This window comes from Mustela nigripes, chromosome 15 (assembly GCF_022355385.1).
Source record: "Mustela nigripes isolate SB6536 chromosome 15, MUSNIG.SB6536, whole genome shotgun sequence".
Taxonomy (NCBI): domain Eukaryota; kingdom Metazoa; phylum Chordata; class Mammalia; order Carnivora; family Mustelidae; genus Mustela; species Mustela nigripes.
Window position 1 is genome coordinate 31243878 of NC_081571.1, and position 26981 is coordinate 31270858.

At 38.1% G+C, this 26981-nt stretch overlaps 1 protein-coding gene across 4 annotated transcripts in view; it reads right to left on the minus strand.

The window, feature by feature from the left end:
* Positions 1 to 15690: 15690 nt before the first annotated feature.
* The window catches only part of AKAP11 (A-kinase anchoring protein 11), a 48298-nt gene continuing 37007 nt past the window's right edge, over positions 15691 to 26981 (minus strand). For 3 of the 4 annotated variants that reach the window (XM_059378152.1, XM_059378151.1, XM_059378150.1), the window contains 4 exons: positions 25684 to 25767; positions 24861 to 24907; positions 21747 to 21907; positions 15691 to 19124 (listed from right to left, as the gene is read on the minus strand). In XM_059378152.1, coding sequence (XP_059234135.1) covers positions 18984 to 19124; positions 21747 to 21907; positions 24861 to 24907; positions 25684 to 25767 — 433 coding nt within the window. In that variant the 3' untranslated portion in view covers positions 15691 to 18983. The remainder of the gene's footprint in view (positions 19125 to 21746; positions 21908 to 24860; positions 24908 to 25683; positions 25768 to 26981) is intronic. The other variant, XM_059378153.1, reaches the window with a different exon arrangement.

The following is a 26981-nucleotide window of genomic DNA, read 5'->3' on the forward strand; positions in this document are numbered from 1 at the left end:
TTTTTCTTCCACTTCCTAGATATCCAGCATAGTCTCTAGCTGTAGGCAGCATCTGCAGTAATTTCGAGGAAGGTATGGAATTGCTTGACTACGCATGGTAACTGGAGACAACCATTACTTTGATGTGGTGGGATCTGTCTTCTGCTCAGCTCTTCTCAGTTGTTCCCCCGGCATGCTCTGAGGTGCACACATTCCCACCTCATCTCCAGCCAGTTTGGCCCATGCTGCGGTACTGTTCCATTCACCCTTCTTGGGAACAAAGTTCTACATTCATGCTCACAATTCTCTGGAGCAGCAAGAAACTTAGATTTTCTCCATCCCATTCTGCCAAAACCCAAAACCACTTTACCACCATCCCAAGAGGGAAGATATTTAAAATACTGAATTTGGGGGAAAGTAAAAGCAATAATACTAAATATGGGTGAAAATGAAAGTACAAGGGGGTACTCTTGGCACATTTTCTTCTCTCCATTGCCTCTTTCCACCACACATACTATTACCATATGTATATTTCATGTTCTTACTTCTCTTAATATCCCAGAGTTTTATTACATTAAACACTGACGTCTCCTTATCAAGAAAAAGATAGAAGTTTTTGTCACATGTGTTCCCCCACTGCCTTACACAAGGGTTGGCAGAAATAATATCATTACAAAAAATCATAAATTGGGGTGATAACTTAAAGTATAACCTCTCTAAATAGGCCTGTATACTTTCAGTTAGGAGCCTGTGTAGACCTCCTTAAAGATGGTAGACATGCCCTTGAACAAGAATTGAATATTGAATTGCAAAAAGGAAAAATTCGACCTCTACCTTTTATTCTTACACTTTGTTTCCCTAAATGCCCTACTTTGTTTGTACTGTATAAATCCTTTGCCTCCTTCTTCTAGGTTCCCTGGTTGTGTGCTCTGTCTCTTCCACGGTTGCATCATCATCTATGCCTTTGTTCTAAGAAATCTGTCCATCTTTCTCGCTTATCATTTGGTTATATTTAATATATATGTTTTTGCACAATGAACTCACTGGGAAACAGCTTTCCTAAGCCTCTCCTTCTCACCCTTACAAGCAATCTCCACATTTCTAGCGGAACTCAGAAGTTATAAAATCAGAATGATTTTTAAAACTGATAACATCTATTAGGTGCTTATTATAGGACAGGACCTATGAAGCACTTTGTATGAAATGATAAGAGGGCAAAAGGGAAAAGCCACCAGCCAATTGAAGAAAGGGACCTAGACCTGGGAAAGGACATCTGTCCTTTCTATAACTCTTTCTTCTCATGTTCTAAGGGACATGAAACCATGCATGGAATACCCTTTATTGCTGTCAATGCTGATGGGTGAAGTAAGAGTGAAGGTGGGAGGGGGACCTACGTGGCTCAGTCAGTTAAGAGTCTGCCTTAGGTTCAGGTCATGATCCCAGGGTCCTGGGATCGAGTCCTGCAATCTGTTCCCTGCTCAGTGGAGACCCTGTCTTTTCCCTCTGCCTGCCACTCCCCCAGTTCATGCTCTCTCTCTCTCTCTCAAAAAACTAAATAAATAATCTTAAAAAAAAAAAAAAAGTGAAGGCTGGAAAGGGGGAAATCAGTCAAGCTGAGATAACAGATAATTCTACCTGGTTTCTGGAAGCCAACCAGAGATCCTTTTTGCACACTGTCCTTCTCAAAAGATCTACAATACTTACATTGTAAAGACTGTCAGTTGTCCTAACTTTGGCTCAAAGCAGCACCATATAATAGGAACATAAAGAAAATACAACATTATATGTATCAGTCAGACCAAAGAGTTCTGGTTAAGTTATTTCTAGACAACAGAGTGGAAAGATTCATCGACCACCAAACTTGAAAAGCCCAAAGGTGAATATGGAATTTAAAAAAGAAAAAAAAATAAGGTTTTGGCAAGTATTTATGAAATGAAAGAAATCCCAATTGTATAAAATATATGTATGGGAGAAAAACCGGAAGGAAATAGGCCAGTGTAAATAGTTGTTGTTTCTAGGTGTTATTACAGGTGATTTTGTCACTGTCTACATTTTGGTTTTTAAATATGGTGACACAGTGTAAGGTAACAAGTAGAACCGGAGCCTGGAAGACCTGGGCATTAGCACTGTGCCTGCTGGGGAGACACTTAACTCCTCTGAGCCTGACTTTTCTCACACAAAAAATAGGAATAATAATGACAACGTGGATATCTGGATTCAATGACATGGAGAGCTGACAATAGAGAATAAGTGGAAATTATTATAAGAAGAGTATTGCATTTGGGTGGTTGCTCCTTCCTGCTTTCATTTTTAAATTTTAATTATTATTTGAAACATTGCTTCTTCACTGTTCCCATAGCATCCAATATCCTTCTTACGGAAGTGGTGTATTCAGCAGTAGTTTTTCTCGGCACACATAAGTTACCTGTAAATTCTACTGGGCTATCAGAAATTACCTTAATTTTATGCTCCCTCTTGGAAAATAGTTGAGAAGTTGTGAAATTCTAGATCTGACTTTACCCAGCACTTGAAGATATCATTCTATTATCTTTCAGTTTCTCTCAGAACCGTTGACTTGTTATGAATCAAGCTGCTGTTTTGCAGGTAATCACTGTGTTCTCTAGTTGTTTTTGCAGCTTTTTATTTTTTAATTAATTATTTTATTTATTATTATTATTTTTTAAATTTATTTATTTTGAGAGTGAGGGAGAGGGTGTGCGTGGCGGGGGTGGGGGTGAAGGGATAGGAGAGAGAGAGTCTGAAGCAGGATCCACTTCCGGCAGGGAGCCCAAGGCCAGGCTCCATCTAATGAACCTGAGATCATGACCTGAGCCAAAATCAAGAGTCAGATACTTAACGGACTGAGCCACCCAAGCACCTCTGCAGTTATGTTTTTTTTAAACGTATATGTGTGCATGCGCACACACATACGTGTTAAACGAGATGTATACACAGAATTGCACAAATTTATAGGAACAGTTTAACCAGAATTCAAGGCAAGAACTAGAGTATTATTGACACATTAGCCTCCTGTAGATATCCCTCTGCCCCAGGAGTAACCTCTAACTTGACTTTCATGGTAACCATTTCCTGGTTTCTGACACTTTCCAATTAACATCCAACAACAGGTCACAACAGCCAATCCAAGTGCTGAAGCATTCTATTTAGCACAATTGCTGCCCAACAGAAACTGGTAAGGTGGATGTCTCTAGGAAGGCTGCCTAGTGACTGGAGCTATAAGAAGGACTTGTCAGTGTTGGAATTTAATGTCATTTGCATTTATGACCCTTTGAAAAAAGATAAATAAAAGTACTGGCAAATAAATAAATAAATAAAAGAGGTGTCAAAGGTCAAGCACATGGGAATAGCAAAAAAAAAAAAAAAAAAAATTCAAGTACTACATGTAAATTAAAATATTATGAGCAGTTTACCTGGGAGAAAGAATTGGATAAAATATCAAAACAGGCTCTTGAAGGCATCAAACAGCTCACAGGATTTTGAGGAATCAATGGGTCAAAATCTAGCAAAAGCAAAGAACCCCAGCCATAAACTTGGCCCCCAACATCATTTTTCTATCCTAGGACAATTTGCCAAACCCGAAGAAAAACTGTGATACAGAGTAATATTTTGGCAGCCTTGTAGGGCTTTAGAAAGGCAAAAGTCAATTCTCTCCTCCCTGTCCAACAAAGCGATTCTCAAAAACTCACCCCCTTCTCTAAGTTGGAACGCTGGTAGGCTGCACACTTCGCACAGAGGCCCTGGCCTGCAGGTGCAGCACAATTTCCAGCTACCTGATTTAGTCAGAAAAGTCAAGGCTTGAATTTAAATTCAGGAGCTCCAAGACTAGCTGTGCCCCCAGGTACCTGTCAGAAGCAAATGAAAATCCCCTCTGGAGGAAAATCCCACCATCCCAAGACTTTCCTCTAGATCAAACAGAGAAGTTGCAAATGGCAGAACTGTGATATTTAAATCAAGCTCTTTTAACCCTAGAGCTGACTTCCCAAACTTCCCTAAACTGCCATGGGAAAAATTAAGTCATGTATGGGAAAGCAGGTCACCTACTCCCAAATTAGGAGCAGTTTGGATTTCTTATGAAAACTTGAAAAAGTGACCAGCCAGCACAGCAGGCATCTCCAAGGACAAGTGCACTCTTTTTCATGGAAAGGGTCTAGTCCATTGTTACACAGCTTTAATTTTTGGAGAGCAAGAGGAAATCTGCTAATTTCTAACCCCATACATCCTTACCTGGTCTTCTAGGGTCACAAGTTTCAATCTGTGTCCACTGACAGCCCTCTATATGTTTAAAAATGCTTTTGAGGTCACCCCACACCCCACTTTCCTTCTCCAGGCCAAGTAGCCTCTTTTCTTTCAGTGGAAACTCAAATGTACCCTTGCTCAGCTGCTTCAGCATTCAATGGTCATGGATGTGGATGGTTCACTTGATCTCTGTCCTTTGTAAGATTGTATCTGGGACTCAACCCAATACTCCAGGCACAGACTAAAAAGCAAAGGGTCAAGCAAGACTATCGCCCATCATGCCACGGATTTCAATCCAACTGCTACAGTAGACTAAACCCCCATTGTTGCAATACACAAAACTACAAACACTCTTTAAGCATCTGAGTGAGAGCTAGCTAAGAGTTCTATGTAGTTTTCAAGATACGTCACAACTGCTCAGGTTCTAGCCAAACTGGTCTTTGGTTCTTCAGATATGCCACAGGCCTTCTCTCCTCAAGGTGTTTGTTTGTTCTACCAAAGAAGCTCTCGGCCTCCCCCAGCCACCTGACTCCCTTTGCCTGGTTGGTTCCCCCAGCTACCCGACTCCCTAAACCTAGCTGATGGCTTTGGTGGCACATCCTTAGGGAAGCCCAATTAGGCTCCTGTTTCAGGCTCTCACCACCCTTAAAACTCAAAAGAGTTATCTTTATAATTACTCATTTAGACTCTTCTTTTAAATAATAAACCCCATAAAGGCAGGGACTAACATTATAGGGCTTTTTTCCCATTCAAACACATTCCACTCTCAAGGGTGCTGGCAATGGCTTACTTTCCCTGCAGCCTCTTAGCATTCTGATGGAAGCATTGAGGGTCTCCCATCTCCCACTACCCTGTACTTACACAGACCTCTTGCCTTACCAGAGCACTTAGCCATTTGGGCCTACTGAGGCCTTGGGGGATCGGACTCATTAACATACTGTGTGTTATCTCCCTAACTCTGTGACAACTGCAGACTCTGCCATTTAACCAGGGACCCCTCCTGGAAGCCATGGCTTCTGAGATGACTCAAAGACATAGACTTAGAAGTTGGAAAAGTGGGGTGCCTGGGTGGCTCAGTGGGTTAAAGGCCTCTGCCTTCAGCTCAGGTCATGGTCTCAGTGTCCTGGAATTGAGCCCCGCATTGGGCTCTCTGCTCAGCAGGGAGCCTGCTTCCCTTCCTCTCTCTCTGCCTGACTCTCAGCCTACTCGTGATCTCTGTCAAATGAATAAATTAAAAAAATCTTAAAAAAGAAATTGGAAAAGCAATTATCAGAACATTTCAATTTCCCCAAAATCCATGCCACCTCGTCCCACAACTACCCATATTATTATAAACAGAAAAGGAGATGAGGTTAATTTCAGATGTAATTCTAGCAGATTCTCTCTCTTTTTTTTTTTTTTTCCTGGCAGCCTTGTTCTGACTCTGCACAAGTCCACCATCCTTATAAGCACTTATGGGTTCTCTAAGTCTCAGTTCCTGGTTCATAGAATTTATGTAACTGGGAAAGAACTAAGTTTACATTTAGCAAGTCATTAAAATATAGTATTTGGAGGAAAATATTTGAGCTCAAAATATTCAATTTGTGAAAGTGTGTAAACATAGAACCTTCCACCTTTGGAGGAAAATGTCAAGTCAAGGTTCAGTCACAAGGACAGAAGGGTAAAAACAAACAAACAAACAAAACAAAAAAAAACAAACAACAACAACAAAAAAAAAACCAGATTCAGAAGTTCCTTGTCCTAGTTTATTTGCAATTGTTTAAATATTATCCTTCAAAATAGTTACCAGGTAATGCTCCCAGTACTCTTCAACAAGCTCCCCTGGTCAGTATACTCCAACACAATCTTCACCCAAGGCAGTATAAACCAGCTACATATCAGATGACCTAGGCCAATCCTGTAGGTAGACACTGACCTATTAATTACAAATCTTTGGGAACCCATTCTCAGAAAGCCAAGAATCTGCAATTGTTCATTCCTTTCTCCAGAGAAAATGCCTCGTTAAAACCCAGATACTAGGTCTCTGGTATTCTAATATAGCAGCCCTACTAGCAACAATTCTATCTAACAATTCTATTGAAAAAGGAAATGCAGAAACTGGAGCAAGATGGTGGAGGAGTAGGAGGCTTAAATATCATCAGGTCCCAGGAATTCGGCTAGTTATCAAACCATTCTGAACACCTACAAACCCAACAGGAGATGAAAGAGAAAAAGAGCAGCAATTCTAGGAACAGAAAATCAACAACTTTCCAGAAGGTAGGACATGTGGAGAAGTGAATCCAAGGCAACAAATGGGAAGATAGACCATGGGGGGAGGGGCCAGCTCCAGGCAAGCAGTGGAGCAGCGGAGCACAAAATTGGAACTTTCAGAAGTCTGCTCCATGGAGGGACATCATTCCAGAGGCTAAGCGGGTGGGGAGGGTGGGGGGGGGGGGGGGTGGGGGGTGGGGGGGTGGAGCCCTCACGGAAACAGTGTGGTCTCAGGACCCTTGGGGTCACAGAAAGATCAGGGGTGTCTGAATGTGGTAGAGATCTCAGGTATTAGAGCGGGGAAGCCGGCTACAGAGACAGAGCCGAGGAGTGTGCTCTCAGCTCAGGGTTACCTTTAACTGTGATCTACGGCACAGTCGGACACTGCTCTTTGAGCAGAGACCCCAAAAGCAGCATATCTGGAAAGACTCCCCTTCCTTCTCTGGGAGGAGTGTAGCAGGAGAAGGCTGCAGGAACCTGCTGGGTTTGAAGACTCCAAACGGGGCCGTGCATCAGAGATAGAAACACTCGGTCACAGGCTGGGTGAGCACGGAGCGCGGCCAGAGACCAGGGAGGCGGGAGGGATTCACTGCTTTTCTCTGAGGGTGCACTGAGGAGTGGAGCCCCTGAGCTCTCGGGTCCTCCAGCCGGAGATTGGGAGGCCACCATTTTCATTCCCATCCTCCAAAGCTCTACGGAAACCGTTCAGGAAACAAAAGCTCCTGAGAGCCAACCCAAGCGGGTACTTAGCCCAGTCCCTGGCAAGGGTGGTGCAATTCTGCCTTGGGCAAAGACATTAAAGAATCACTGCAATAGGCCCCTCCCTCAGAAGATCAATAAGAGCATCCAGCCAAGACCAAGTTCACCAATCAATGAGAACTGCGAAACTTCAGAATTAGAGGAATTCATGGCTTTTCCCCCATGATTCTTTAGTCTTTTGATGTTAAATTTTTGAAATTTTATTTCTTATTCTATTTTTTAAATTTTTTCTCTTTCTTATTTTAGCATCTTTAAACTATTATATCTTATCAATACCTTTTTAAAAGATTTTTAATTTCATTGTTATACTCATATTCTATCCCTTCATTGTATTTGACCTTATTTTTTGTATACATATAGGTTTTTCTTTCCTTAAATTATTGGGATACAGTTTCTTCTAATAGATCAAAATATACCGTAAATCTAACAAATAGCTTTGTTCTAGCCTCCAGCCTGATCATATTCTTTTCTCTTTTTTTCTTTTTTCAACCAACTTCTTATATTATCAATTCCTTTTTTAGAATCTTTTTAAATTTACATTTTTACAGTCATATTCCATCCCTTCATTGTGTTTGCCCTTATTTTTGTATACAATAAGTTTTTCTTTCTTAAAAATTTTGGGAGGCAGTTTCCCAGGTATTAGAGCAAAATACACCCCAAATCAAATGTGTGGCTCTGTTCTCTTCACCAGTCTAATATATACATATATATTTTTTTTTTCCCTTTCTTTCTTTCTTTTTTTTCCTCCTTTCTTCCCCTTCCCCCTCAGTTTTGGGTCTCTTCTGATTTGGTTAGTGTTACCCTTTTAGTATTTTTCTGGGGTCGTTGTTACCCTTTTAGTATTTTGTTCTCTCATTCATCTATTCTTATCTGGATAAAATGACAAGGCAGAAAAACTCACCTCAAAAAAAGAACAAGAAGCAGTACCAATGGCTAGGAACTTAATCAATACAGACATAAGTAATATGTCAGAACTAGAGTGCAGAATGATGATGATCAAGGTGCTAGCTGGGCTCGAAAAAAGCATGCAATATAATAAATAATCCCTTTCTGGATAAATAAAAGCCCTTTCTGGAGAAATAAAAGAATGAAAATCTAACCAAGTTGAAATCAAAAAAGCTATTAGAGAAGTGCAATAAAAAGTGAAGGCTCTTACTGCTAGGATAAATGAGGCAGAAGACAGAATTAGTGATATAGAAGACCAAATGATGGAGAATAAAGAGGCTGAGAAAAAGAGAGACAAACAGCTACTGGATCACAAGGGGAGAATTCAAGTGATACCATAAGATGAAACAATATTAGAATAATTGGGATCCCAGAAGAAGAAGAGAGAGGGGGGCAGAAGGCAAATGGCAACAAATTATAGCAGAGAATTTCCCTAATTTGGCAAAGGGAACAAGCATAAAAATCCAGGAGGCACAGAGAACCCCCCTCAAAATCAACAAGAATAGGTCCACACCCCATCACCTAATAGTAAAATTTACAAGTCTTAGCGACAAAGAGAAAATCCTGAAAGCAGCCTGGGAAAAGAAGTCTGTAACATACAATGGTAAAAATATTAGATTGGCAGCAGATTTATCCACAGAGACCTGGCAGGCCAGAAAGAACTAGCATAATATATTCAGAGCACTAAATGAGAAAACTATGCAGCCAAGGATACTATATCCAGCTAGGCTGTCATTGGAAGTAGAAGGAGAGATAAAAAGCTTCCAGGACAAACGAAAACTAAAAGAATTTGCAAACTCCAAACCAGCCCTACAGGAAATATTGAAAGGTGTCCTCTAAGCAAAGAGAGAGCCTAAAAGTAAAAGACCGAAAGGAACAGAGACAATATACAGTAACAGTCACCTCATAAGCAATACAATGGCACTAAATTCATATCTTTCAATAGTTACCCAGAATGTAAATGGGCTAAATGCCCCAATCAAAAGACAAAGGGTATCAGATAAGATCGGGTGTGTTCAGGCTGGTATGGCCGTAGATGATACAGGGTTCAGAATGAATTAAAAACCAAGATCCAGTGATATGCTGTCTGCAAAAAACTCAGTTTAGACCCAAAAACACCTCCAGATTTAAAGTGAGAGGGTAGACAAAAATTTACCATGCTAATGGACATCAAAAGAAAATGGGGGTGGTAATCCTTATACCAGATCAATTAGATTTTAAGCAAAAGACTATAGTAAGAGATGAGGAAGGACACTATATCATACTTAAAGGGTCTATCCCCCAAAAAGATCTAACAATTTTAAATATTTTTGCCCCTAACATGGGAGTAGCCAATTATATAAAACAATTAACACATTGACAATAATACAGTAATAATAGGGGATTTTAACACCCCCCCCCACTGAAATGGACAGATCATCTAAGCAAAAGCTCAAAAAGGAAATAAAGGCTGTAAATGACACACTGAACAAGATGGACATCACAGATATATTCAGAACATTCCATCACAAGGCAATAGGATGCACATTCTTCTCCAGTGCATATGGAACATTCTCCAGAATAGATGACATCCTGGGTCGCAAATCAGATTTCAACTAGCACCCAAAGATTGCAACCATTCCCTGCTTATTTTCAGTCCACAATGCTTTGAAACTAGAACTCAACCATAAGAGGAAAGTTGGAAAGAACTCAAATACATGGAGGCTAAAGAGCATCCTACTAAAGAATGAATAGGCCAACCAGGAAATTAAAGAAGAATTTAAAAAATTCATGGAAACAAATGACAAAGAAAACACAACTGTTCAAAATCTTTGGGACACAGCAAAGGCGGTCCTGAGAGGAAAGCATATAGCAATACAAGCATTTCTCAAGAAACAAAAAAACAAGAAAAAAAAAAAGCCTAAACCCAGCAGGAGAAGAGAAATAAAGATCAGAGCAGAAATCAATGAAATAGAAACCAAAAGAACAGTAGAACAGATCAAACAAAGTAGGAGCTGGTTCTTTGAAAGAATTAATATGATTGATAAATCCTGAGCCAGACTTATCAAAAGAGAGAGAGAGAGAGAGAGAGGGAAAGGACCCAAATTAATAAAATCACCAATGAAAGAGGAGATCACAACCAACACCAAAGAAATATTAACAATTATAAGAGCAAATTATGAGAAACTATACACCAGCAAATTTAACAATATGGAAGAAATGGATGCATTCTTAGAGACATATAAACTACCAAAACTGAACCAGAAAGAAATAGAAAATGTGAACAGACCCATAACCAGTAAGGAGATTGAAGCAGTCATCAAAAATCTCCCAAAAAACAAGAACCCAGGGCCAGATGGCTTCTCAGGGAAATTCTACCAAACATTTAAAGAAGAATTAATATCGATTCTCCTGAAACTGTTCCAAAAAATAGAAATGGAAGGAAAACTTCCAAACTCCCCATTTTATGGGGCCAGTGTTACCTTGACCCAAAACCAGACAAAGATCCCATCAAAAAGGAGAATTACAGAGCAATATCCTTGATGAACATGGATGCAAAAATTCTCACAAAAATACTAGCCAATAGGATCCCACAGTACATTAAAAGGATTATTCGCCACCAAGTGGGATTTATTCCTGGGCCGCAAGTTTGGTTCAACATCCGCAAATCAATGTGATACATTAATAAAAGAAAGAACAAGAACCATATGATACTGTCAATAGATGCTGAAAAAACATTTGACAAAGTACAGCATCCTTTCCTGATCAAAACTCTCCACAGTGTAGGGATAGAGGGTGCATACCTCAATATCATAAAAGCCATCTATGAAAAACCCAAGGTAAATATCATTCTCAATAGGTAAAAACTGGGAGCTTTTCCCCTAAGGTCAGGAACACAGCAGGGATGTCCACTATCACCACTGCTATTTAACATAGTTCTGCAAGTCCTAGCCTCAGCAACCAGACAACAAAAAGTAATTAAAGGCATCCAAATCAGCAAAGAATAAGTCAGACTCTCATTCTTTGCATATATGACTTTATGTGGAAAACCCAAAAGACTCCACTCTAAAACTTCCAGAACTCATACAGGAATTCAGTAAAGTATCAGGATATAAAATCAATGCACAGAAATCAGTTGCATTTCTATATACCAACAGCAAGACAGAAGAAAGAGAAACTAAGGAGTCAATCCCATTTACAATTGCACCCCAAACCATAAGATATGTAGGAATAAACCTAACCAAAGAGGCAAAAATATCTGTACTCAGAAAACTATAAAGTACTCATGAAGGAAGACCCAAAGAAATGGAAAAACGTTCCATGCTCATGAATTGGAAGAACAAATACTGTGAAAATGTCTATACTACTTGAAGCAAGCTACATATTTAATGCAATCCCTATCAAAATACCATCAATTTTTTTCAAAGAAATGAAACAAATATTATCCTAAAATTTATATGGAACTAGAAAAGACCTCAAATAGCCAGAGGAATGTTAAAAAAGAAAACCAAAGTTGGTGGCATCATAATTCCTGACTTCAAGCTCTATTACAAAGCTGTAATCATCAAGACCATACGGTACTGGCACAAAAACAGACACATTGATCAATGGAACAGAATAGAGAGCCCAGAAATAGACCCTCAACTCTATGGTCAACTAATCTTCGACAAAGCAGGAAAGAATGTCCAGTGGAAAAAAGAGTGTCTCTTCAACAAATGGTGTTGGGAAAACTGGATAGCTACATGCAGAAGAATGAAACTGGACCATTTCCTTACACCACACACAAAAATAAGACTCCAAATGGATGAAAGTCCTCAATATGAGAAAGGAATCCATCAAAATCCTCGAGGAGAACACAGGCAAGCAACCTCTTCGACCTCAGCCACAGCAACTTCTTCCTAGAAACATTCCCAAAGGCAAGGGAAGCAAGGGCAAAAATAGAACTACTGGGACTTCATCAAGCTCAAAAGCTTTTGCACAGCAAAAGAAATAATCAACAAAACCAAAAGACAGCCAACAAATGGGAGAAGATATTTGCAAATGACATATCAGATAAAGGGCTAGTATCCAAAATCTATAAAGAACTTATCAAACTCAACACCCAAAGAACAAATAATCCAATCAAGAAATGGGCAGAAGACAGGGGCACCTGGGTGGCTCAGTGGGTTAAGCCTCTGCTTTCAGCTTGGGTCATGGTCTCAGGGTCCTGGGATCGAGCCCTGCATTGAGCTCTCTGCTCAGCAGGGAACCTGCTTCTCCTTCTCTCTCTGCCTGCCTCTCTGCCTACCTGTGATCTGTCAAATAAATAAATAAAATCTTAAAAAAAAAATAAGCAGAAGACATGAACAGACATTTCTGCAAAGAAGACATCCAAATGGCCAACAGACACATGAAAAAGTGCTCAACATCACTCACCATCAGGGAAATACAAATCAAAACCACAGTGAGATACCACCTCACACCAGTCAAAATGGCTAAAATCAACAAGTCAGGAAACAACAGGTGTTGGTAAGGATGCAGAGAAAGGGGAAACCTCCACCCTCCTACACTGTTGGTGGGAAAGCAAGCTGGTGCAGCCATTCTGGAAAACAGCATGGACGTTCCTCAAGTTGAAAATAGAGCTACCCTATGACCAAGCAATCACACAACTGGGTATTTACCCTAAAAATACAAATGTAGTGATCCGAAGGGGTACGTGCACCTAAATGTTTATAGCAGCAATGTCCACAATAGCCAAACTATGGAAAGAACCTAGATGTCCATCAACAGATGAATGGATAAAGAAGATGTGAGATATATATATATACAATGGAATACTATGCCACCATCAAAAAACCCCCCAAATTCTGCCATTTGCAATGACATGAATGGAACTAGAGGGTATTATGCTGAGTGAAATAAGTCAATGAGAAAAAGACAATTATCATATGATCTCTCTGATATGAGGAATTTGAAAGGCAGGGCAGGGGGTCATGGGAGGTAGGGAGGGAAAAAAATGAAACAAGATGGGACCAGGGAGGGAGACAAACCATAAAAGACTCTTAACCTCAGGGAACTGAGGGTTGCTGGGGGAATGGGGAGCAGGGATAGGGTAGCTGGGTGATGAATACTGGGGCGGTATGTGCTATGGTGAGTGCTGTGAATTGTGTAAGACTGATGATTCACAGACATGTACCCATGGAGCTAATAATACACCATGTGTTAATTAAATAAATAAATAGGAAAAAGGGAAAGAAAAAGGAAATGCAGTTCTGAGAATCTGCTCTGGGTCAACCTATGCTGTCTCTCCTTTATTGTTTACATACATAAAATGTTGTGCCTTTAACAACTATGATGTGTCTCGTGCAGGAGCAATAAACTCAAGTTTATAATTTCTAGAACCTTCCTCTCCTCTTTGAGTAATCCTGGAGGATGGAAGTGTTGCTAGAATACTGTTCAGATTTTTTCTAAGAACATTAATGATCTCCTCTGCTTTCAGTCAGAGACCACATGACAGAAACTGCTAGGGCCCCAGCAGGCAACAGAAATGGATGAAGTGGATGGAACTGGTCACGCCAGAGGCAAAAAAACCCTACTTAAGCCCAGACTGAAGGGGCCATCATTATTCAGCTCCTGCCAAAATGTTGCCACACAGGAGGAGGACAGTGTTCTGGAGCTTCTGATTTTTCAAGAGAAGTTGAAATTCAAAATGTATTCAAATGTGAAATCTCCTTCAAGTGTTGATAATGACCTCACGTTGGGCCAAAGCATTTCAATGGGCAGGATTTAGTACCCAGGGATCATCTTCATGGCTCGCTTGAAGCTCAGAAGTCTATGCAGGTGTCCTTTTAAAATAGGGGTGCCCTAAAAAGTCAAATGTGGGGTTTCGGTTGGCTCTGAAAATATTTATTTTTTTAAATCTCTTTCCAACCTACAATAGTATCCTCTTTACCCTGAAGCACAAAACCAGGTGATTACAAAACCTACAAGGAAGAAGAAAAGAATGCTACTGCCATTCCCAATGAGGGAGCTTCACACATTCATTGTTCTCACTATAAATGCAATGCTACAAAAGCTTAGATTTTTTTTTTTTTTTTACTCTTCCCCTTTTTGCACAATAGCACCAACAGCATATTCCTCCTTGGGTATGTGACTTTTCTCCATCTTTCACACTGTGAAAAATCTAAGCTGACTCTTCAAGCCCCGTCCCTCAACCTTGCTATCCCAGCTGAGACACAGATGGCAAACGATCCCAATGTGCAAAATTGTTCAAAGGCCATTTGTCACAACTTCGTGTTCCTTGAGTCCTTTTTCCTTGTGGAATTCCAGGCTAAGGCATCTTGCTTACCTTTTCTCAGCATTTTTGAATTGTTTTCTTGGTGGACTGGGATCCACCATACCCAAGCCACTTTTCCTTTCATTATTTCCTAGTATTTTAAAAAATTTACAAAAGCTAGAATATCAGTGCCTAATTACTGGGGTTTATCTACTTAAGACAAGTCATATTCCATCAGCAATAAACAATCAGCACCTAACTGTTAAGTGCCCGATGCTACGTGGCATGACGGAGGTACAGATGCTCTCTACAGCCTCTGCAGGGAGTGCTGCATCCAGACTAGAACAATTTCCCAACATGCAACCATAATATTCTACCTGGCACTCAAATGCAAAACAGACTGGGCAGACGGCGTTTCAGGTCACTCCCATCAGCATTCAGCATTGAGAGGCACCTAAATATATAGCTAGAATCCAGCGTTTGGTTAAAAATACCTAGCTTCCCTAGTTCACAGAAACCACTTGAGAAGCACAGAGATCATCAGTTCCATTTCTATGCCTTTGTTTAGTTCAGGACAAAGTAGTTAAAAGATACTAGAGAAGGAAACCGAGGCCAGGCATCTCTTACGTTTATTGGAGAATTCTTAGTTTGGGAGAGGAAAGATCACAGACAAACAACTCATAAAAGATAAAAGAACAATTAATTGCAAATGATTACAAAGGTAATTTCTGAAATGTTTATTTTGAGCCACTGCAAAAACAAAAGTATAGTGCATCCTGGAGTTTGTATTTTGGTAAATGAACATATCAAAGGACAGAAAAGCCAAAAAAAGTTACTGTTATACAATATCATAATGTAGTAATTCTGCACAAATAAACAGCTGCAATTACTCAAAGCTGCTTTGTCTATATATATATATATATATATATATATATATATATATATATATATATTAAACAAGAATGTGAAATTACTTTAAACACTGCACAAGTAACCAAAGTTAGCAAATCCAGTAATATTAAAACCTGGTATTAAATAGTATTCAGACATTACAACAAAAACAAAACAATGAACTTCTAGAGCTACAGTTCTACCATGTGAAAGGAATGTACATGGATGGTAAAAAATAATAATAATAATAATAATAAATAAATAAAGTGACAAGAGTGACCAACACTGCACCTGCATCTTCAGAGCAGAGATACAGTAAGTGAGTAAATGCAAGTCGGGTCTTTTGCTAAAAATGGGAAAAAAATGCATTCCACTTTAGTATAATCACAGAATTCCCACTGAAGCTCTAACTGTCTTATGCTGGTGACAGATGGGCAGGGTTTTAAATGGAAATGTATTTTTCCTATACCCTGAGTGGGGATGCGTATATTTTTTAAACTGTGGAAAGTTTCTTTTGAGAAATACAGAATTTAAAGCAACATACTGATGGGAAATTGATAGTTAACCATGAAAGAATATTATTAGCTAAATAATTAACTAAGAAGACATCTTGAGTCTGGACTCCAATGATGAGTCAGGGTTAAGATTTGCATTTAGGAAATGTGCACTGATGCCAAAGCCATGTGGATAAATGATCTTTCACTTTATACATGGTACATTTAATAGGTAATTAAAGTCTCCTACCAGCAACACAAAACCCTTATTTAAGCAAAATGGAAGTATTATGAATTGAATTAACTCACATCAAATATCTGAAAGGGTAAGTGGAACATTTTTCAAAGTATAAAGATGTTATCACACGTATTCACTGAGTGAATACTCTTAAAGGTTTTATTACTCCATTAAATTCTATCAACCATCCCAATAGAGATTTTAATTTTCATCTGTGATTTATAAATGAATCATTCATTTTGTATAAATCAGGAAATACTTTCAAAATCAACATTAATAATCTCCAAAATATAAATGTATTTAAACTTGGCTTGGGAAAAGAAGAATATGAAAGAATTGCTACATTTCAGTCGAAAATAATGTTCTAAAAAAAAAAAAAAAACCCTTATCAGAGGCCTCATTCACTTTCTTTCCCAAGATACTTCAAAGGTTCTGAAATTGGTAAACAGAGAATTCAACTCAATGCATAACACATCACAATATGGTAATTTCATAAGGGCCAAAATGCACAGAACGGCAAGATTACAATGTTATAATATAAATATGTCAAGGAGATTTGTAATAAAATGAGACGGGGGTGGGGGGGGGGTGGTCCTCTCAACAAACCAAGCAACCAAACAGACATAAGATGTCTTTGGAATAATCACAAAGTGCCTCTGAAGAAAGTAAGTTTAAACTGTCCTTGATTAAGATACTTCTCTCCATATAAGGAGCTTTACTCCCGCTTCTTTTCACATGTGCCAATACTTAATATTTTCCTCTACGCCCCTAAACTGATACAAGGGTAGAGTTCCATTAGAATTCTCACACACATGCTAACACCTAAATATTGGTCTGTCATTACATTGTGGCTACATAAAGGAACTCTGAGTCCCGCACAGCTCCAGGTAAATGCAGAGAAAACAAGGATAGGAGGAAAATCTTACTTCAAAATGATTATTACCATAAGAGATAGAAACAAAACATTTTCAAGCACAGAAAGTTTTACAAAATAAATATATTTTCACTTTAGTTTAAAAGAAATTCAGAACTCAATTTGTTGTTAATCAAATCCATACATGTATCGAAGTTACTAAACACAACTTGATAGTTATATACTTGTGAAAATTTAATCTAAACTTAATAATCCATGTTCTAATCAAAAACCCAGTTCCTAGCGTGTACAAACCCAGTCCAGTGCTGCTGCATCTCAAGTTCTGAGAAGCTAAAGACAGAAACCATTCTGGCTATATTTAGTGAATTATATATCAATAGATATATTGATATCTATATATCAATATATCTATATATCGATATATAGATATATAGATATATAGATATCAATATATCTATTGATCTCCTGCATTTTTCCACCTTAAAAAATACTTGAAGAAACTTTGGTGGGAAAATTTATGTTTAAGGCTTGCTCTATTTCTTTATTTTAAATTGAGAAAAACCAAAGTTTATGCTAAAACCTTAAACTATTTATGTACTTTTGGCATTTTTCCTAAAAGGCAAATTTTACTCTCTCTTTATAAAATACATTTCTCTACCATAATGATTAATTCAAATTAATGTAAGAGCCTTATTCCTTGCCCCTAGCTGGATGCTAGGTCTTCTACACTTTGTGCAGCTTCCAGAACAGTCAGTGCTCAGGAAAAAAGAAAATGTAATGGAGCAAAACCAAAGTCCCCAACAAAAAGTGACTTTACTCTAGATTTATGCTAATGGAAGAACCAAAAATTCACACGGACATACCCTCACATGAAAAACCAAGACAGAGTCTTGGTCCTCTATTCAAGTCAACTTGTGGTTTCTAAAGACAAAGCAGTAGAAAACATGGAGCCCAAAAAACTCATGTCAGGCGACTTTACAAAATAGAGCAGATACCATTTTATTGGGGGGAAAAGGAGAGCCGGGAATCCCGGTTTTCTAGAAAAAACTTATCCTTGTTAAGCAGAGAGTTTTGTGTGTGTGTTTTTTTTCCTTCAAAAATCTGACAATGAAAATCATTACTGGGCTTCTTTAAATGTATTTCCATATTAATATTAATTTTTAAAATTTAAAGTTTTGCACCTTTTCTTTTTTTCATTTATAGGATAAATTAGGGACCCAAAATAGTCAAAAAAGAAATAAAAATTCTTACTGCACAATCTTTATAGACATTTTATTTTAAAGCACCTTTTAGACGTCAACAGTGGGTTTCTAACCAAGAAAAACAGTAAAATAAAAAAGGGCACAAAAACCCACTAGGCAAGGTTAAAGTACTCCCTTACACACACATACACACACACAAATTTCATGCCAGATGGATTGGTAACATTAGCAAATAATGTCATTTGCTGAAAGGCTGGGGAAACTATCATTGATGGTATTTATAGAAACCTAAAATACTAGTATGTTTCTAGGAAATTAAATATTTTGGGGGATTCAAAAAGCTACTGATAGCTGAGCTATGAAAATAAAATTGACTTCTAAATATAAGAGAGAAATTTTATGGCGGGGGGGGGGGGGGGACCCATTGACCTCAAAGCTCTTTTGTCAGGTTAGTTCTCAACAGAATAGCATGTTTTGCAAAGGAGCAGAATGAGAAGTCTGGCCTTGGAGCCTCCCCTCAGCCACCTCAGTGTGGGCTGTAGCAGCACGATTTGGATACAAAAAAGAATGCTGTCAGTCAATGTTCCTGAAAACCTCAGGGTCACACCTTCCTTCATTCAAATCAATGTTCTTAGGGTCTTAACACACTACACAGGTGTAGAGAATAGTGATGAAGGTAATATCTGACAAAGATTACAAAAGTATGAACTATATACAACGTGGGATGGCTGAGTGTGCAGAAAAAGCTCTATTTCCCTCCCAGTTCACTATCAGTGTTCATATTCAAAGTTTACCCTCTGCATCTGTCACTGCTTCTTCCTTTCCCCAGAAGGTAGACTGTACCAGCTGCAGGGCTGTACTACGCGTTTTCCAAGAGCCAGTCAAACAGGGACTGGCAGCTCTCCTGGGCGCCAGGCTTCTCCCGCACTTCGTAGTACCGCAACACGGCCTGCAGGACGTCCCCCACCTTCCATCCCTTCTCTTGTAATCGTCGGGAGAGCTGGGGAGAAGGAAAGGCATGTCCCACGTTAACCAAAAACTATCTCCTGACAACAAAGTTCCATGCTTATTTTTAATATGAGAGAACTGTAATTCTCTCGTTGTCTGCAGTAAAATATTCTTTCCCAGTTGTATAACAAGGTCTTCTCCCCTAAATTACCATCCCTCTGAGCAAATTAAGCATTTTTCCTTCCTGCCCCTAACAAATACAGCTCCTCCAGAGAATGACCCTTGGAATTGTTGAAAACAGAACTGCACAAACCTCCCCCACCTGAGAGTCTGTGTGGGAGTAGAGCCTCCATTTCTGCACAAAATTCTTGACCTAAATCCATCTGTCACACCCTCAATTAGGAACATCAAATAATAAAGATAATGTCCATCTTGACAGAAGGATGTGGATTTTTCCTTCCACTATATGCAATGTGGCTTTTTTCTGAAATACACACTCTGGCCTCAATTGGAAATACAGCTAAGTTAAGAAATGTTGATGTTTCAACAAAAACTCACCAAAAGAGTAAATAAATATTGTGGTGATCATTTCACAATATATCCAATTATCAAATCATGTTGTATACCTGAAACTAATATAATGTTATTATTTCAGTAACAACTCAATTTAAAAAAAAAGTAAATAAACAACGGTTTAAATAAGCTCCATTGTCACCAGAATCAGAACATTCTTCATTTTTTTTCTATTTAGTTCTATAAAAACTACTTTAATTTTGTAATATAAATATGCTTAGTCTTGTTAAATACAGCCTTAAGGAGATACAACTCACAGACCATACAATTCATCCATTTGAAGTGTCCTTAGTCAATGGTTTTTAGTAATAGTCACTGACCTAAATGCAACCATCACTATCATCACTGTTAGAGCATATTTGCCACGCCAAAAGGAAAGCTCTACCTGTTAGTAAACACTCCCCATTTTCCCAAACCCCTCAACTCTAGGCAATTACTAATCTACTACAGTCTCTAGAGGTTTGCCCATTTGGGCCATTTCATATAAATGTCAACATAAAACGTATGGTCTCTGGTGACATTTCTTTCTCCTAATGTGACTTCAAGATTCCTCCACGGTGTAGCACGTATGCACTTCCTTCCTTTTCAGTGACTAATAGTACTCCACTGCAAAGATAAAACCACATTCTATTTATCCAATCTAGGATGTTTCTACTTCTGGCCTACTATGAGGAATGTTGCTGTGGACATAACGTTTTCACTGCTCTTGGGTATATACCTAGGAGTGGAATTGCTAGCTTACATGATAATGCTAGGTTTAACTGGTTGAGGAATTTCCAAAATGTTTTCCTGCTTTACTTGGGGATGTGGATCTCCAGTGGTGGCACCAAGCACCATTATGCTCATGTTCACCTCTGAGCTCTTCCTTAGCCCTCAGTTTATTCAAGACTAAATGACGAAAATGTCAGCCTCCCTCCAGTGAGTGCTAACACCTTTCCTACCACCTCCTTCTCTTTGACAGCTCATTTCTTGAGGATCACTTTCTCTTATTTTCTTCTTTTGCCCCCAAACAGAAACATAAGCCAGAAAAATCCAAAAAGTCCAAGGAAATACAAACAACAAATTCCAAAAAAGAAGTTATTTTTACTGAATATCTTTTTCACATACTTCTTTCAACAATATCTTTGAAACTCTGAACCAGGAATCAAGAAACTGGACTATTCCTTTTCTGTTATAGATAAATTTATACTGGTTATTCATTGAACTATTTTATGTCTTATAATAAAATTAATCAAAATTCTGATAAGGAAGATTCTGGGACAAAAACCTTAAGACTATAAAATGCAAATCTTTTTTTTTTTTTTAAGACTTTATTTATTTATTTGAGAGAGAAAGAGTGTGAGAGTAGTGAGGGTCGGAGAGAGAAGCACACTCTCTGCTGAGCAGGGAGCCCCATGTGGGACTCGACCCCGGAACTCCAGGATCATGACCTAAGCTGAAAGCAGTTGCTTAACCAATTGAGCCACCCAGGCGCCCCTATAAAATACAAACCTTGACCAATATAAGGTGCTTGGCACACAGTTAAGTTCTCAATAAAAACACCCTATTAGTGCATTGAATCTGAATGTTCTATTGTTAGAATCCTACAAAATATTCAAAGTAGTCCATGGTCCCTTATAAGATGCTCAAAGCCTCACTGGCTTTTGAGTATGCTAGTTTCTCCCATTGATAAGACTGGATTAACAAAGTAAGAGGCATACTAATTACCAGGCATAATTATGAATCAAGTTTTAAAAAGATTAACTTAATCCTTTCATAGGCACACGTGCCTAGTCATCGCATCTAACTCTGAGTACTTGGAATGTGCCAGGCACTAGATCAAGCTTTTTTTTTTTTTTATAGTATTATGTTTACTCCTCACAAACCTTTGAACTGCTCTATTCATTTTCACAGTGCAGATGAGGAAACTGACTAGCGAGCCCACCCAAGCTTAGACTACTAGAGTGGCGGAGCTGACGTCCGGACCCACTATGAGACTTTACCGCATAAGCACTTACCCACTCTGCTATCAAGGCGCATCTTACTAGATCAACCATGTGACACAGAACATCATATATGGTTAAACATGTCCTTACAACCACCCCATAAGGCAGGTACTTACTTGTATGAATTCCTTCTTTGCAGAGTCATGAAGGTAAAGTTCTGCCACTTCGGCCTCAGAAGCAACGAGCCACTGAAGAATAACCCTCAGCTGGGGGTCTACTGCACACGGCTCCATGTCGATATTTGTAATGAGCAGGATCTTTCTGTCTTGCCCCAAACCTAATATTTACATTTAAACAATATACAGTGAAACTCATCAACTGAACTCTCAATACTCTGGTTTCCAAGGATAGAGAAATATTTTCCATTTCTTAAGATTCCAATCAAAGCTGGGGGGAAAAAAATCTGTCTTTTCTTATCCACACCTTAACATCAACTGAAACATTTATTTGAAAGGGCACCATAACTCTACAACACAGGAATAACATTGATCATCTAACAAGAGCACAAATACAAAACTGTATTTTGAGGCACTGAATATCAAGTACTATAAATGCATAATTTGTGTCAAATACAGTCCACAGGTAAAGAAAGAGAAAACAAAACTGTAAGGCTATGATTACAATCCAAATATAAATCTCATATAAAAATCTCAAATAAATAAATACATTAAATGGACTTGAAGCTTCTTGAACTAAGAGAAGTAACAGATTCCACAAACATTGTAAAGGCATATTACATCGTAAGTATTGTTCTAAGCTCTTCCTATATACAAACTCCTAGAACCCTCACACCCATCCTGTGAAGCCAGAACTACCATCATATCCGTGTCACAGGTGAGGGACATGAGGCAGAGAGAGATCCAGAGTCTAACAATGGGGAAATGGCTGAGCCAGGTAATGAACACATGGTCTGGCTCCACGCTCTTAATCACTTCATTCTTGAGGCAAGAGAGGGGTAAAAATGTCACATGCAGCTACTCACCACCCAAAAGCCACACCGGGGAATTTTCTGGTATACCGCTTTATAAATAAGATACTGCTCTCGAGTTTCATTTCCTTTTTTATGAACATTCTGTTCTCAACATAAAGAAGGATGAATCCCTGTTGACTATAAAACTAATGATGTGGACCGATATCATGTGTTTAACATTCCTGCTTAATAATGGCTGAGCAAAAGGCAGAGCTGAAACAAGGAAGAGCTCTGACACACAAGAGGTGAGCAGCCGGCCTGCTGGCAGACATCACGCCAATTTGTACCAGTCATGGAAATTTGTTGGCCAATGTCTCTGATTCTTTTTTTACAATTTGCAGGGCATTCTAGACCACTACTAATCATTTTTAGGATCTGTGTTGGTCCCTAATTTTTTCGCTTAGAAAGCAGATCCACGTCATTCTCTTCAGATAAATGTACTGCCTTCTCCCCCCTCACCCCCCACTGACTCTCAATCAAAAATGGGTCTGGTGCACTATGAAACCAAACATGGTCTCTGGGCCATCTTGTAAATCCTGCAGCGGTCACAGGGTTGGAAGCCAAGTCACCCGAGACTTCTCTGAATTACTGGGTTTCTCAGTTCAGGGGACTCCTGGCTGCCTGGCCTAGGAGAGGTCACTCAACACCAGGGAAAAGGCAAGTGGCTGACCTCCTGCAACTGAAAATACAATGAAATGAGGTTTATTGCCTTAGGATTTCCATATCTCTGAATCTTTCCATAAACCTCTTATCAATCTCTCCTACTTTACCAATTCCTAATTTAACAAATTTCAAAGCTGGCCAATTTTCTATATAACAAGAGATGACTATGATCTCGAAAGTGGGGAAGTGACATGTATCTTCATACAGTTCATCTGATTTCTATCTACTCACAAAAGAAATCCTAAAGAGTCTGCTAGTGCTAAAAAAAATTTTTAAATCAATTCATATTTATATAAACTTTTATTTTCTTTTCTCTTAATTGTCCCTCAGTAAAGTCAGTTAAGTAATGACTAGTTCATTGGAGAAAATACTCACCACATGCATTTACACCATGTACAGTCTTTGGAACAACTTTGCTCACAGGTATTATTTGGAAAAGGGACACAACTTTCCTAGACAAAGTCAACACTCTTTTAGTCGACAAAAAGAAAACAAATATTACCTAGCTTATCTGTCACTCTAAAAATATTGCCCTACCCCTACTTCATATCTGATGACAAAAATCTACTTCTAGAAGTCCTATATGAAGAATGTTTACTTAAAAAAAAAAAAAAAAAGAAAGTCTACTTAGCAGAAATATTGGAACTAAAAAATTATCACCTTAAGTCTGAGGATTTTAACTCAGAAACCAGTATATGATTTCCCTAAATAAGAAAGGTATAATTGGCGATAAAACTCATGGGTCACTCAGGTGTTATAAAGTACATTTTGAGAAATTCATTTGGGCAATTTTCTGTTTGTCCACTTCAAAGAAATGATGGGGGAAAAAAAAGCACTAGCTCAAAAACAAAATCTCAAACAGTATGAATATTTTTAGATGCCACTCTATAGAAGTATATTATTGGTATTTACATAATAAAAAATAAGCCATCTAAATACAATGAAAATTCAGCTTCAATAGGGAAAATTTCTACATTCATGCAGACCTTCTAATATTTGAATTAAGGATTACAAAGCATGGTCCAGAACACTCTGACCAAAGGCATCTAGTTATTTATATATTTGGAATTATGTTCTTCAAAAGAAGAATTAAATATTTTCTTCAAATATGTATATTTATGAGTTTAGGAACAGAAATGAGAGAGGGAAGAACCAATTTTTAAGTATCTTTTAATTTTTTTACTTACTAATTTATATAAGATCAACATTAAACACTAATTTGAGAGGTTATAAGTTTGGAAGAAAAAACTAGAACACACGCCATAATTATAATAAATTATATCTTAAAATGTAAGGGTTTTATGTTTAGAAAAAGATAATTATAGAGAGATTATCATAAATTTCCCTCTCAAATCACTGAATGATTCAGTCTTTATACCAATGGGCACTTCATTAGTTTAGCAATCAAATGGTACAAATAGTTCAACAAAGGACTTGCCGCTGGATTTACTAGTTCAACAATTTCCTGATTTGTAATGTGAATACCCTGATTGTAATAACCTGGAGCCTCAGTGATGAAAACGCACAAGGGGAAGACCCTTCTAGGAAACTGAACAAAAAAACATTCAAACACTTTGAAAAACAAACTGTCAATTACCTTCTCCATCATCCTCATGATCTTCATCTTTATCATCTGGCCCATCACTTTTCGAATAAAGAGCAGAAGCAGTTAAAAAAAGAAAAGCTTTCATTAATAATGGTATTAAAACCAATTCTTAAAATGTGGAGAAGAATGAATGTTACAATATGATATATGATATTTAAAAAGGGAAGAGATGACAATAAAAAAAAGGAAGCTTTGCTTCTCACACCATTTCATGTTAAAATCTGAATTGTAAATGATGCCTAGACAGGTCATCAATAACCAAGAAGTTCTACCTTACCGTGATAGAGAACGCCAAGTAATTTCATGATAAAATTTATTTTCAAATAATTTAAAGCTAAAATATTCTACTAGTTTAATTTTGGATAACACAGCATGTGAATTATCATAGAATGCCATAAATAATTATTTATTAATTCCTCTACTGATGCCATGCACATATTTTTAATGCAGTAAAAATACATTTTTCCTACTCTCCTTATATATGAAATAAAATTACATATAAAAACAACAACAAAAACCAGAAATCCTGTAGGAAGCAAGCTCTTTTTAATGAGATAATAATTGGTAGGATGAAAAATAGCAAGCAGAGCAATACATGCATAGATGGAACATATTTTGCAATTAGAGGTCAGTCTTGTCTCAGCATAATTGAAGTTTTTGATTAGATGTAAATTATCGAGCAGAATCATGTCCAAACATAGGAGAAAAGCAGATTGATACATATTGGCACTGTAACCCACGTTCTTTTAAGAATATGACATCATGCATTAGTGTGAAAGACTCATCAGTTTTTAAGTTTCTGGACTGGACCAACCTGTCTGATGTTGGAAAGGATAAATTGTCCTCATACAAATCTCCTTCTAAACCAAGACTGCTCCAGCTACTGCTGTTACCATTACTGCCAGAAGAAGAAAAGAACAGAGCTGAACCAGAAAATGAATAGTAAAGAAGTCCTCGGTTTATCCTTGGAACAGCTTCTGTTGGTGATAAGTGGGAGGCTGGGAAGCTGCCCAGCAGAGTGGGGCATCCGCAGAGGTAGAGAGACCGTCACTGCTACTGGCGGCTTCGGACATTTAGGAGTTTGCTTACTTGACCTCCATAGATCAGGAAAACTATTCTCAATTTATATTTATTTTACATATGAACACAACAGAATGACTTTTAGGACAGTAAATGAATGCGTGAAGTAAGAAGTTTCAATGATTAACATCTATGGCAAATCTTGGGATATCATTTGTAAAAAGGCAATATTCTTCAGTTTGGGTAAAATTTTTAAAAAGACCACAGGTTAACATTTCTCTCAGCTCTTTAGACAACGCAAACACTGATGGGTTTGGGAGTGGGAATGAAATGACAGGCAGCAAAACATAGTCCCAAATAGACCTTTTCTAACTACTTGGAGAAAAGATGTTTTATGATTTCAAAATACTCTTATTATGTCAATTACTTTCATTTCATACATTAGTAGGCGGCAAATAACATACATTTTCTTCAGAATATTGAGTAACCAAGGCTTAACATATCTGTCTGGTGGGCCAGTCACTAATGCCACACAGATACCTTCTTAAAGTACCGAATCAAAAGAAGAAAGCAACTATATTCTAAAACTGCGGCAAAGCAGGAAGAAACAAAAAGCGACTATGTTCGGAAACAAAACTAAACTTAATTTTCAGACTATAACCTAAACATGCAATTTAAAATTCTAGTCATTAAAATAATTAGTAGGCACATTAGTTTGCAGTGATAAGCAGCTTATATTTCCCCCACATTAGGCTAGGCAATTATAAAAATTAATATGTACATAAACCAAAATTCTGGTTCTAAAAACTGAATTAACACAAAATCATCTTCTGTGCATCAGTAAATGTTGACAGGGTTACAAAAAAAGGATGATTATTTTAAAAGTTCTGGAGTTTCCAAGCAATTTCAATAATTTACATATCTGTATTTCCTCTGGCACTAGCAAGCTGTCACAAACTACACTTGGTTAGAAAAATTAAAACTGAGGAGTGACTTTTTAACCTACATTCCAACAAATATAGCTCTATTATAAAACCATGAAAACAGCCAGAGTTTTGCCTATATAGCCTGCTATCAGATGGATCAAAGATG